The sequence below is a fragment of the Copadichromis virginalis genome, linkage group LG10, assembly GCF_057382275.1.
Source record: "Copadichromis virginalis isolate Kocher_CV1m ecotype Utaka linkage group LG10, C_Virginalis_male_GT1.1, whole genome shotgun sequence".
Lineage (NCBI taxonomy): Eukaryota > Metazoa > Chordata > Actinopteri > Cichliformes > Cichlidae > Copadichromis > Copadichromis virginalis.
The window spans coordinates 16,968,407-16,983,088 of record NC_140627.1 but is presented as its reverse complement, the minus strand read 5'-3'; the positions used below and the strand labels follow the sequence as shown (position 1 = coordinate 16,983,088).

Genomic DNA, 14,682 nt, shown 5'->3' with positions numbered 1-14,682 from the left:
TTTTGCCCACATTACAGCTTCTTTTATGTGCAAAGCTGATAAATTCTCACTTTCAGCCTTTTATTTTCACCTTCCTCCTTCCTAAATGTCAGTGCCGCCAGATCACTGTGCCGTCGTTCCACCTCTGAACACCCAAACGGAATTGAGGGGAGCCAAGAGGAACCGGAACAATTTGGCTTGATAGCACACCCTCTGCTCAACATTGCTAAGCGACCACCGTGAACTCAATTTCGTGAGCCTTCCCTTACCTAGAGGCTAGAGCAAGTGAGGGAGAGTGTGGATGTGTATGCTTTTGTGTGTCTGTGTGTGTATTGAAGACCCGGCTCTCAAGTGAATCATCCCAAAATCTGTGCAAGTTCTGGTCTGTTGGGTTTTTGGTCTGCACTTGGTCGGTGTATGTTCATGTGTGTATAGTACTTGTGTGCAACTTTGCGTGCACGTGGCATTTGTGTGGTTCTGCATGAGTGAGAGGTCTCTGCTGGCCCAACTAGATACCTCAGCTGCAGACAGTCACACTCATATTACAAATAAATGGCAAATGATGGAGCACATTACTCTCTCTCTCTCTCTCTGTGTGTGTGTGTGTGTGTGTGTGTGTGTGTGTGTGTGTGTGTGTGTGTGTGTGTGTGTGTGTGTGCTCAATATGTACTGAAGACCTACCTCTCAAGTGAATTGTCCAAAAATCTGTTTAAGTTCTGAGAGAGGGAGTTTTCATAGAACTAATTTTATTTACTATGTGAATGTGCATATTTTATATCTCCATATGGCACAATGCACCAAATGGTTATTTCTGTTCAAGTAAATGCTGTAACTCTTCATGGTATTAAATTCAGAATTTTCCTTTTTAGCTGCCTTAATCATCTTTTTCTGCCACCATCACAGAGTGTTGCTGGAAAATTGAAGCACTAGGAGCCTCTTTCTAGCACTTGATCTTAGTTTTACTCCCACTGATTTGGCATCACGAGCACTGCTTAGCTGAATATGGCAATCAAACACGGAAATGTAACTTAAATGGACTGGCTAATAATTTATCAATGACTGCCAAGAAACAGTTGGTGTATTCAGCTCTGGCTACCTCCCCCTAGACCGGTGCTGGATCTGACTGAATCAGATGATGTATTGTGTACAAGTGCATAGACAGACGTACAGGCAGGGAGAAAAAGAAGACGTGGGAAGACAGACAGAGGTTGAAACAAAAATAAGAATCTTGGCTTTTGTTTAGACTTTCTCCTTCAACACTCATTCTGTGCAAATGAGATGGAAAAGTGCTGCAAAGCTTTGTATTCTTTTAATATAACTGAAAACAGTTTAAAATATGCTACAATGTTATACCTAAATTTAGTATCATTTCCACGATGTTGCCAACAGAGTTAAACTACCGTCTTACTGCAATCAAATTTGAATATTAAAGAAAAAAATAGTGTGTGCGTGTGTGTGTGTTTGGAGGGGGGTTGAGGGCGTCAACTGATAAAGGTGTTGTCTTTGAAATAACTACGCAATGCTGAACTACCAGCAAGACATAATGTGACATTTCACAGGCAACAAAACATGCCTTTTTTTTACCTTTAGAAGTTTACATTTATGAATCAAAATGATACATGCTTACAAACACACATAAAGCTTTTCTGCTTTTTGTATGGCACGCAGGTTGCACTTCAACAAGTTTAGATTCAAAACAGTGTTTTGCTCCTGCAATACAATTTGGAAAATGAATTATCATTATGACATTTGGATAACCAAACAGTAAGTGATAATATCATAAGTAAAATATAGAAAATGTGCTCTGCATGAGGACATGAGGGGTGACTTGAGCCACCCCTTTATTTTTTCTGTCCAGTGCTTGTAACTGATGATTTTCAGAGGAAGTACTTTTTTCTTTTTCTTTTTTTTTTTTATTAAGCCACTTAACACTGACCCATGAATCATTCAAGTATTAAAAAGACACCTAACTCAAGAGATGAACCAGTGTTGTGTCTATAAATAACACACAACTTAGGCAGGATTTTAAAGAAAACTATTGTAAGAATTTTAAATTGTATCTTTAGGAATTAAAGTAGATGTATTTGAAAGGCACGTCCTTAAGAAAGACCTGACACAGTGACCTGAGAGATGCAGGTCCTGTGTCAGGCATGTCACTTTATCCATCTATTGTTCGCTGAAGTCAGAAATGGTCTCAGTGGAAGACTGGCTGTCAATAAGCCATTTTTTTTAAAAGGCAAACAGGGAGTAAAGACTGAGGTGTGTGATACAAGAAGGTTTTTACATATTTAAAGCAATTAACATATAAATACTGAAGGTTGTTTCATGGATCAGGAAAGCAGTTCAAAAGAGAAGTGTAGTGCATAAAATATAAGAGATATTCTATTGATACTTGGTATTGTAACATACAGTATTAAAGATAAGTAATATCGATTAGTCCATTCATTCTTTATGGTACAGGATTGTAAGGAGAACAATATAGTGGTGCTCTGTTTTATTATGATGATCTGTCTGTGTGTGTAAAGACGCTGCAGGTAAATAACACATTGCCCTAGAGCCCCCAGAGTAGATGCTCTGTTCCTGAATATTCCCACATAGTAGCTCAAAGAAACAAAACTTTATTTCCTGTCTCAGTGCCTCGTATCTACTACAAATCAAATAGTAATACACAAAGAACTGTCAACTACAAGTAAATACACATACATACAATAGATCCTCTGAAGAGTCTGAGTTTGAGACTGAATATTATGCAGGTGGGGAATCTATCTGGTCGTTTATACCTTTGAATGGATGTGGAATGCTGCCATTCTCATTAACAAGAGGGCAGTCCCTATCGTCTTTGTATGCAGAGTTTGGTCTAGGAACACTTTCCGAGTGAGTGGTACTGAAACAATTGGTGTGCCACTCTAATCTCAACACTGCTGCTGAGCTTTGGATCTGGTTGTATTTGGCAGACAGTCTCCCCTTGTGGTGTGGCAGCCTGCAATAGCTCTGCTCTTTGTGGCACTTCACGGTTGCCAAAATCGGAAGAAAAGGTCATTTATACTGCCGACACAGTGGGAGAAAAACACTCAGGTGTCTGCAAGAGAAGCAGGCTCCATGCTGAAGTTATACATCCATTCTGCAAAGTAGCAACTGTGCTGTAAAGTCTTTTCAGTTACTGGTGCACTCTGCATCTACATAGAATTTTCCTTCCCCTCGGTTTCCTGTCTGTGCCGCAGCAGAACTTTTCACCGTGCTTTTCGCCTCCTACTCTGTCGGATGGATTTCACTTCGCAGTTTTGACATGTATAGCAAGTATACAGTATTTGTGTTGGCAGGCATTCTATGCTAAATTGCATATATTACCAGCTTAACACAATATTACTACTGATAATGTGATGAGATCCTGCAGTATTTAAATAGCTGTGATTTAGAATGAATTAGTGATTTACTTTTTGCTCGAATTAGACAGTGAAAAGCAGGCAGACGGAAGCTGAAAAATGGATTGCAGGGGAGTGCTGCAGAAAAAGAGTGTGCTCCAAGCCCCTTAAGTCCTGGCAATAACATCAGCACAGTTCCAGATGTCACATCACGAGTCCAAAGAGTATCAAGAAAACACAACATGTAATTTTCAAAACTTACCAAGAGTAGCTGCATCTCTGTGTTTTAATTGAGTTTTGCAACTAAAGTGAAAAACTGAGTTTATTATTCATCAGTAAATATGCATACATTTACATGTCATTTCTATTTATGGTAAACATCCAGTTTTCTGTCAAGGATGTGGAATTGTTTAGTTTGTTTTCCGGATTTACTTACTTATTTATTTCAGTTTTGTTATTGTGAGTGGCTTTGACAAAGTAGGTCATTCATTTGAATATGCAGGCACACGGACACATGGCTGAAAGAAAATTTCAATATAAAAGGTGAGGTGATTTATGTGGTGCCCCGCCTTGTTCCATCCAAGCCAAAGTGCTAGGCCCTCAGCTAGCTTGGCAACATGTGTCAGCCTACATTAGGTGGACCAGTGAACAATAGTCTCAGCCAGGAGCAGGTGGTTGTGACTTGAAACTCTGAGAGGAGGGTGTGCACTAATGGCAATGTGTGTGTGTGTGTGTGTGTGTGTGTGTGTGTGTGTGTGTGTGTGTGTGTGTGTGTGTGTGACAGAGAGAGGGAGAGAGAGTGAGAGAGAAAGAGAAGAAGGAGAGAGAGAGTGGTCTATCTGCCATCTGGAGCGCTGAGACAATCCCAGGTGAGGCGGAAACTTGAATGTGCTGTTTCTATCAGTTCACTGACTGGCCACTCTCCTGGATCCAAATGCTTTTTAGAGGAGACCCCCCTGGTTTCTTTGCTATGCCTCTAGTGATGACACACACCAATTCTGAGAGTGTGAAATGAGCCATTACCAGGTGTGCAGCAGCTCCTCTTAAAGTGGACTGACCCAAAAGAAGATCAGCAGGCGAAGTCAAGTCCAATTTGCTCGTAGAACATTTTTCACAAGCTGATTGAAATATTTTACAGTAAATAAGGGGTGCAGTGTGCACGTGTTTGTGTGTGTGTGCAGGCAAGCAAAAGCTGTCTTGAAAGAAAGCTTACAGCAGAATAACATTTAAGGTCATTTTTAGCCATCTCAGCTCTGATACTGATTATCAGTAAAGCGTAGAACAAGTTTGAAATCAAAATTTGATGTCATTTTTAAATTACTGCAAATTTGTCACACATGTGCACACCATTCGCCCCAAATAATGAAAAGAATTCAGCAATAGAGATGGATTGTCATGTAGCACTTGCAGAGTTTACCTCGTCTTGTCTGTTAGCAGATAACACTTCCTGCTATGCAGCTTTAGATGTGTGATTGAAATTATGCTGAGTTGTTATTAGTATGAAAAGGCAACTTTGAATAAGCAAAGCTAATTTTATAAATAATGCATAGGGCACATTTATAATCAAGCTAAAGATGCAATCTAAGGGAGCAGCACTGTGCCTTTACCTCAGAACTGTGTCATGAAAAAAATTGGCATACTGTTTCAAAGTATGTGACTGACAAATTATTACATAAAACATTTGTTCCATAACTAATTTTGTTTTGCAATCACACCATATGCACTATCATAACAGCAACTCCCTAATAGCTGCTGCATCACACGTTTGATTGCAGAGCTTCTGGTTTCTATTCTATGATTAGTTTTATGATGCTTGAAATTGATTTATGTGTAGAGATCAGTGTTGTTTTGTGCACTTTATCCATTACATTCTTTTGATAATTTCACAGTGGCCCTATAGCCAAGTGGTAATATGCTCAAAGTGCTTCACGTTTCCATGGCATTTTAAAAGACTTGCTCGTTTCAATGTTCTTCGTATCTTCATATGGAATAACAAAGCAGTCGGTAGCCTTTTCTCAAAATGAGAACTCCTCGAGTTGCTCAGCAGGTTCAATTAATTTCCATATACAGTCCAGCAGGCTCTGTGTTTCAGCACTGTCAGGGTGAAATAAGTGATACCAAATGAAAGTACCAAGCTTCAGCTTTCTCCATACAGAAAGATATATGAGACAGGGTGTTTGCACTTTAAGACTTTTAAAACTAATCAGCCAGATACAGATGAACTCAAACAAAATCACCATGTGTGGTGCTTTGTAGAAGGACACAGTGACTACTTCTGATTTATTAATATCATCAAGCTGCACTTTGTTTAGTTTTTGCCTTGCAAACAGTTTTCTGCTTATACACCAGATCTGTCTTCTTATGTCTCCCATGTCACAGACTTAGATTTCTAGCGACCTCATTTTCAACCTGTTAGTTTTACACTATTTTTGATATCTCGCATTTATTTCTAGCTTTTCTTATTAATATTATCTTTGCTTGCATTTTTACTTGTTGTCAGCCAACAGCTCCACCTTAATCTAAATAAAGCCCCAGTTAATCATCAGCAACAGCTGCCTAAGAAATACATTTTACTATTACTACAATGTGTTGAGTAAGTTTTGAATACTTGCAAATTGGCCAAAAAGCTGTCTTACATATAGCTAGTTACACATTAAATCAAACCCTCTGTTTGGTACCATCGTTTTTTATTACCTTTGCCAAGGGGGTCATGTTTGTAGTGGTGCTTGTGTGTGTTTTATCATTACGTCTGTAAACTCAATAGCTCGAAAAGCTTTCACTGAATTCTGATAAAACTTTGTAGGGGTAGAGAGTGGGGTCATGTGATTAGATTAATTAAAATTTGGCTTACATCCATCAAGGTCTTCAAGGCCAATGTAATAATTTCGTGGTCAAAAACTGACATAAAACCTTATAACTACAAGTACATATTGTCAACATATAGAAAGTAGCATATAAATATTTAAAATATCATGGTATATTCAAGCTCTCCTTTAAGGTTACTAGATTGATAATTGATAAAGTGATAAAAAAGTGATAATAATGCTATATAAAGCTAGATAATACGTTTTTAGACTGACAAGAACATATAGGCATGGGATGTTATGAATTTCTTTCGTACATTACAGTAACAGGTTATAACTGATGAAATAACAATATGAAAACATATACAATGTTCCAGCAATGTCTTTGTTTGTCTGTTTATTTTCTTTTTATTGTAAAACAAAATAAACTTGTGATTACAAACTTTTTTCACTTGATATTTAACACATTTAAACAAATTTTACGGAAAAATGAAACGAGTGCTACATATGTACTATGGCCATGTGAATAAAAAATAATAATAAAATTACACTCAAAATTGTATGAGGTACTTTTTTTCCTGCACTACAAACTTCTTGTATGTTTAAAACAAATAAACACAATGACCATATAGAAATTAAAATACTATTTCTTTAAAAGTAAACACCACTCCAAGAGGTATCTGCTGAAGCACAGAACCTAAAGGGCAATAGATACGTCATATGGTCCTACCAGTACACAAAAGTCTGTTAAGTGATAAACAATCCTAATTAATTTCTGTGTTACTTATAGACAGACAGTATGATTGTGACCTAACCATCCAAATTCAGTTTCTCAGACCACCCTTTCAACATACAAAACTACATTAAAATGTGACGATCATACATGATCACATACCTCAGCCATGAGTCCTCAGTCCCGACATGTCAGTCTCACCATGCCCTCGTATTGTGGGACCTGCTCTTTCTTTTCCTGCTTCATTCTTAACTGCTTTTTCTATCTGTGTCCCTCATACCTACATGCTGCCTTGTCCCCTCACATCCCACTTAACCTCACCATCCGCCAGATTGTCCCCTGCAAGACAATCTTCAAAGCTCGGGTATTTGTCAACCCTAATACTTCACAGTTCTCTAACCTTGATCATCACCATCAACCACGCGGAAAGAGATGAAACGTGTACGTGAGTTACCCAGTTCATGCAGGAGGGCAGCTCACGCTCAGGAGCGTGTCAACACGCACCTTCTGTGTTTTGAATTCAGAGTCCATTCCACGAGTACACTGTAAAAAATGATCGGTCTGTGTCGATTAGGCAGTGCCCAGTAGCAGCATCCCGGAAACAATGCATTTCACGCCACACTTCAGAGGCTGAAATCACAGATCCCACTCAAACAGCTGAATCGTTTTACCAGTTCTGCAGTGGCTGATTCAGATTTACAGGGAAATTTAAATAAGAATTAATTTACGAATTTCCCAGTGTTTCCGCCCCTTATGCTGCCTTCGTCCCAGCTTTATTATTCAAACTGTATTGGTCATCATCACTCATGCAGTGTATTTGTTTTACTTATAAGAGGCGCAACTGCAGAGGTGCACAATTTTCAAACGTATGTTTATAGAGTGGTGCGTGACAGCATACTTGCATATGGGTTATCTAACTCTTTTTATTGTTCATATAATAAAACACACACGCACAAAAAAGAATTCTGCTACTGAGCGAGAACATTCCAGGTTACCACGAAACAGCTGCCTTCAGACATTTGCAAAGATTAGTATCACTGACTCGACAAGCTTTGTCCACTTTCCTGTGCGGGGGGGGAGGGGGATTAACTCATCTCACTGACCTTCCTTCTGCTGAGACTGAATCATATTTTAACAGTGAATGTCTAAAACCTTGTTGAAAGCGATATTTCTTGCAGTATGCATCGCGCACGCCCATGGCACACGCAAACGCACAGACGCTCTCCCCTCCAGCTTCCCTCCCCCGCGGGTCGTTCTGATTGGTTCACCTTTCATGTCAGTCAGAACCGTGTGGGCGGGACTCAAACAATCCACTCGTGTTCCCTTCGCTGTGGACGCCACAGCAGACCAAGAGCGGGGCAGACAGTAGTAAGGCAACGGCATTCATCCTGTTACCGGAGGACAACTCTTCTTGGTTCCTGAGGTTTTCGGTTCCTGTTCAGAGGACCGGAAACTAACTCTACACCTTACTGGCGGTGCATTTGTGAAAGAACACCCAAAATATTGTTTTTGATGACCGAGACTTTTTACGTATTCCAAAGCAAGACAGATTGCGGGTCGGGAAGTCGGTTTGCATTAACCCCGTTCCCCGTCTCCAAGAGACGCACAAAAGGCACACTCCCAAGTCTACCTGGATAAGCTGACAAAGCCGTCCGGTTACAGATCCAGAATTGGAGAGGAGAAATAAGCGCGGAAAGACGGGAGCAAGACAAGGGGAAGACAGGATGAAACTCAAGAGTCATTTGATTTTCACCCTCTACACTATTTATGGGATTCTTCTTAAAGGTGAGCCTGGGACGGGTGGTGCGTACGTGCGTGAGTTGTCTATGTGCATGATGTGTATACGCGCATGTTCCAGGCCAACAGCAGGGCAGGATAAACCCTCTCCGTTACACACACACACACACACACACACACACACACACACACACACACACACACACACACACACACACTCACAGATAGAGCTTCTCATTCACATGTGCTATACGTGTCTCTGTGCCTGCGCGTATACTGTATACGTGTGTTGAATGGATGCGCGTTTGTCTGAAAACGCGAGGCAGCTAGAGAAGAAAGCGTGCCCTGTAACAGCCAGGTTGGCTAGAATATCCTGTTTTCATAAATGTATGCACTGGGCACGGGTCCTCAACCCAAGCGCGAAAGCCTAAAGTCTGTCGCATCTGTGTCTTTATGATGTTGATGTTGTGTCCTGTGCGTGATTGGTTGTCCAAAAAAAAAAGACACACCTCAAAATGATCACAATAACCGTCCCCCGCGGTTGTTTTTGACTTGCAGCACTTAAATGAGTGCCGGAGACACTGGCAGCTTTTTGCGCACCGAACAGTTTGGCACTGCTCGTTAAGGCAGCTTTAGAAGCTCTTTGACATGCGGAGCTTTTTGTTTGCTGAGTGCATTTCCCTGTTTTAATTCATGATCGAGACTTATGTTTAGTCTGCTCTGTAGAGATATCTGCGTTTTTGCGTACGGTCAGCTCGGGCGGCTTGTGCGTAAGTAACGATTTAAGGAAGCCTGGATTGACGACCACACGTACATGGGTTGATATGGGATTGGCAGAGTTTTTGTGTTAAATTCTCAAAAGTTTTCATTCCGAAATGATTGCTCATAATCTTAATGTCCTTCACTCAGATTAAGCCTCACAGTGCTAGTATAAAATATACTGTACAACTAATTTCCGATTTCAGTTGAGTCTTAAAGGTGTGTGATTTCAAAATATTCTGTTATTTCAACCTTCTTATTTATTTTTGACGACTATAAACAGCTTGCAGCTGTGTTTAGGCATCAGATAATCCAACTGTAAACATGAGTAAGGTGACATTGGGGGTCAAGGTCAACTGCTTTTACTAGGAATGCAACATTGGCAAAGACTAGAATCCCAACAAAGTGGTAATTTTTCAGTTTTTGTTTTGACATGTTAACTTCTTTTAAATGGAGACACACATAAATGTCCATAGATCAGATGGCAAATGCCATCTTTAATGTTATGATTATTAAACGTTTGTCGGTTTGGAATGTATATAAAAGAAAAAAAAAGAAAATGTGCTGTTGTGGTATTTTAGACTCTGATTTTCAGAATACACATTATACTGAAACCACTGAAAACCTGATGCAAATTCTACTGTACATTTCAGCATCATTTTTACATAAATTCTCCGTAACCTCTATATTAAGCGCTGGATGGTGTTCAGCCCTTTAGGCATCCAAATTGACATTATAGTATTCCTATTTATGTACAAAGTAAAAGAGGGAACACACAGGTTCTTGAGATTCTGGAATGGACCGGCAGGAGAGGGGATGAATTTACTTTGACACAACTGTTAGTCTCTCAGCAGGGCCACGTTTGCCACACAAACCTTTTAGTCCGCTTCACCCCCCGTTTCAAATGATATCATGATGTATTTAAAGAACTGCGTGGCAAATGTATCAACATGAAAGGCAAAATTAGCGACATCTTGACTTGAGGAAAAAGAGAAATCTCAAATAAGAGAGCATTTGTGCTTGATTCCCTTGATCATTTGTTGTTGTCTCTTTGAAGTGCACGTGTGTGTGCATAAGAGCGAAATGAGAGAGAGCAGTCCTTTCTTAATAACCGCATGATTAGAGCAATTCTTGACTTAATGAATGGCTTTGTAATAAGGTATCTCAGGGTATATCTGACAGCTTCCATTGCAGGATTTACTGATGTTCCAGAGCCTTTCTTTTTCCTGCTCATTCTCTTAAGGCTGGCATGCTCTGTGAGTATGTGTGCATTCGATTATGGGTATGTGTGTTTGCATATATTCCTATAAATGCGTGCCCTATGTTTATAGCTTATGTTTGAAGAGGCCTTAGCAAAGCCATAAGCATTCCGCCAACAGCAGAGCTCGTTGCATGTGTGGCTCCCCACCACACACACACACTCACATGAGGCTCTTTCCCTCTCGTCCTAACCCTGAAGAGGATAATGCTAGGCTGCTTGATTTGAACAGTCATCTCTAGGTGCAAGGCCTATTATTGCATAGGTTTCACACAGCAGGCAGTTCAGCCTCCACCTGAATGAAGTCTATCAAGCCGAAGACATATCCGCGCGCTCCGTAAATGACAGCTGTTTCAGCCCCTCTGGCCTCAAGCCAGCTGGCATCAAGAGATCCCGAGACTCTAAATTTCTGTCACCGACGAGACCTGCGCCACATATAGTGCGAACGCGAAATGTTGTGATGGAGGTCGTTGTTTACCAACAGCCCGAGTTGTTAGCATATTATTCTGTGTGTTTCATGTGCCCATGCCGTAGCCAGAGAAAACAGCCTGTTATGCAAATGGGTCTCTTACGTAAGCGCTCAGGGCTGAGCAGCAGGCGAGGGGAGATAGAGGCAGCGAGTGACAGAGAAACAGGGAGATGTTCTAGAATAGAGGAGTTGATGTAAGAGTAATGTGGGAGCAGAGGTGTGGAGGAGGAATGTGCAATCTCCTCAACTAAAGTGTGTGATATGTGCGCTGGTTGTTGTTTGCTGTTTGGATGCTAGTTTATCTTTGCTGCTCTGTCTGTTCCTTGTCGCTTTGCCTGCCTGGCAGTCTGTCTGTTTTGAACTCTGATCTTGCTACCCTAAATACAGACCCCCGCTGAGGGATGTGTTTATCCCTGCAGTGAGTCTAAGCTGCTGAAGACTGACCCTCCATCCCTCTGTACTTCCGTCCATCCCTCCCTCTCTTCATCCTCCCATCCTGGTGTGGAGCTTTGTACCACAGCAGCGTGGGAAAGCTTCTGATAACAAGCAGCCTTGTGTGTGTGTGTGTGTGTTTACAGAGCCACTGATTACACGGGAAAAACAAGATTTCTGTCTTTCGTGCTCACTTGCACTTTCCCTCCCACTTCTGTGTGCGTGCGTGTGTTTTCACGGTCGTGCTTTGACGCAAACCGCATGTGGTGTACTCCGGTACCTTTTACCCGGGCTATGAAGCTCCGGTACTGAGAACACTCAGTCTAGCAACACTGGCACTATGTGCATTGCATAGTACACACACACACTTGGAGCTCCACTGTGGATTCATTGCTGCTCTGCCAAGGGATTTCCCATGATCAAAGCCAGTCTTTTGTTAGTCCAGGTGTTAAAAAAGTTAAAACAGAAAGGAGGAGGAGGCTGGAGGGGAACATAGTAAGATTCAGAGCTTACACGCTCTTCCGCTCTTCATGGCAGAGCAGAGATGTGTCACTCCAGAACTGCTCCAGAAGAAAAAAAAAAGCAAAAACATTGTGATCCTGCCACCTGTTCCAACTGTTTCCATATCACTAAACCAGTGCATGTGGACAGGTTTTGCTTGGGAATACAAAGCTATGATAAGTTAAATACAGAGACTCTTTTGCTGTATTTAAACACAGGGATAAAATGAGGCAAGAAGAGGCAGGAGGCCAAGCATTGTTAAGCTTAATACACATGTTGTCGCAGATGGCAGAGATTCAGAGGTGGCAAAAACACATGTAGTAAGACACATGGGCGAAATAAAATGTTTTTATGCAAATGTCCTCCAGTGTGTAGAGTGCTAGCCAATAGCTCAGTTACTAAACCAGTCTGTGGAAATCTCTGAGGCATTTATATGAGCCTGCAAAATAGGATGCACCCACACTGAGTGACACAGCAGAGACACCAATGCCAGGCAGACGGAGTGTCATTGTTAAACCACACAACTTCAGAAGTGTTTGTTATATAGAGGACTTTATCAAGCTGAAATTCAACTCAAAATTCCAAAAATAAAATGAACTGATTTTTTTTTTAAGTCGTGGAATTCTTTCTGTCATGATGAAAACTGCAGAAAACATTGCCAAATTGGTATGTGCCCATTGCTAAGTATCTCCAGATATGAAGTGGTGGCATGACTCATCTTGCCTGTAGGATGGGCTGGCTGTGGTTCCAAAGGTAGAACAGAGTGTCTGTGATTTTAAGTGTCCTTGGGCAAGATGCCGCACCTCAAACCTTAGTGTGTGTCTGTGTGTTTGTGAAGTAGAAAGCGCTGTATGTATTAAATGTATTGATATGAATGAGAAAGTATTAAATGTGGCTTATGTATGATGTGCTTTTAATGCAGCTAGAAAAGCGGTGTATAAATGCCATTTACCTTTCATTGCATGTCTAAACACAGTGACATATGTGCTGATGTTTTTTATGTATGTTCAATGCTTCCAGGTCGACCCATTTTGCAGGTAAACGCACAAATCAAATAGCTTTAAAGCAGACACGCAGCTTGTTGAATTCTATAATGCAGGGTTTTACAAATCCTGCTGACTATCACCTGAAATATAGAAATAGTCTTGAATGATTTTCTGTCTGATACTGTGGTCTTTTTAATCACTGCACATTTCAAGTGTAAATGTTTAAAAAAAAAAAACCTTTGCAGTTATGCTGCCAGGCAGAAGTTCAAGAGCACGTCATATTTAGAAGTAGTATAAGTGGTATTTTAATTTTAATAAATAGTATATTAGATTAACCCTGTTGACAGATGTTTTCGAGTAGATTCATATGCTCATGATGCTGTTAGAGAACTGAAACACAGAAAGTGCCAAACAAACCTTTTCCCTCACAAATAAACATCTTTGTAGTGAATCCGTGTAGAATAAATGTAGATTTGTATTTTGGTGTCAGGGCTGTGTTTCGTATCTCTTAAGCAAAGTGTAATTTAAAGGCAGCCCAAAGCGTGAGAAGGGAGAGATCAAATGCAGCTTTCCGTGGAGAATGGTGAAAATACAAGCCCACAGGTGGATTTGGCTGCAGCAGCGGCATCAGCAGACAGCAAGTTTGCACCCTAAATAGACCTCCCGGTAGAAGAAATAAGTGTGCGAGCTCAGCTAACATATCAGCTGATGGGGCTTTTCTTCAAAGTTAAAATGCTGCTTTTTATGTGTACAAGTAAGAAGATGAACTAAAGTGCTTGTGTCAATGTATGACGTTCATCAGCCTGCTCTGACCACAGCACTGATTCAGTATGATGCGTCATTCTCATGAAGGTACTTAAGGCTAGCCGTTTCATTCCATCTTTTAGGCAGACCTCTGTGTTTAGCTGCTTTTAGTTTGAGTCTGACTACAGAGAGCAGATATCATCTCACCCTGAAAATTAATCACACGCGCACCCATCGGGAAGGAGACAGACAGCGTTATTGGGTGTTAGTGTGTCTGTGTGTACGCATGCTTGCATATGTGATGTCTGTATTAGCAGTGAATTCCAAAGGATTAGCGAGTAGCTAATCTGAAGCTCCAGTCTTTGACAAACCATGTGTTACTAATCTCAAACACTATGGAATAAAGAGACACAAACACAATCACCTTTTGGATTAAAGCTCTCCCTACAGAGAGTGTTGCAGGGACAGTGTCTTTTCACTTTTGCTCAAAACAGTACAAGAACATTCAGAGTGAAAAGTAAAGGAGAAATGAAAGAAAACTAAAGATAGCTGCATTGTTTTCTGCTTCTTTATTTTCTTTCTTAATCTCACACACATACAAAGACCTTACAGAATCGAATGGGCTGATTTGATGTGCTTTCAGTTTAACCTACTGTGCTCTTCAGGTTATCATAGGGTTTCCTGTCTGAGAACTCTGAGCCTTGATAAGTTCTTTATATTTTATTCCATGTGCTCTTTCATCTGACAGCTTCTTTTCCCACAATTCACAGAGGGCCAGAGTCAGTGTAAGAGTGTAAGAGTGATTTCCTTGCCGTGCCCCGACGGTGTTATTTGTTTGTGGACTCTGTTCCTAACAGACAAAATAATTTGGCCAGCAAAGTTAGCCCATATTATGTACAGAAAGATACTCACAGAGCT

General features: G+C 40.7%; 1 protein-coding gene across 4 annotated transcripts in view; it reads left to right on the top strand.

Moving 5' to 3' along the window:
• Positions 1-8,208: 8,208 nt before the first annotated feature.
• The window catches only part of LOC146700187 (cell adhesion molecule 2-like), a 211,205-nt gene continuing 204,731 nt past the window's right edge, over positions 8,209-14,682 (top strand). For all 4 annotated transcript variants that reach the window (XM_085470336.1, XM_085470334.1, XM_085470335.1 and 1 more), the window contains exon 1: positions 8,209-8,663. In XM_085470336.1, coding sequence (XP_085326462.1) covers positions 8,603-8,663 — 61 coding nt within the window. In that variant the 5' untranslated portion in view covers positions 8,209-8,602. The remainder of the gene's footprint in view (positions 8,664-14,682) is intronic.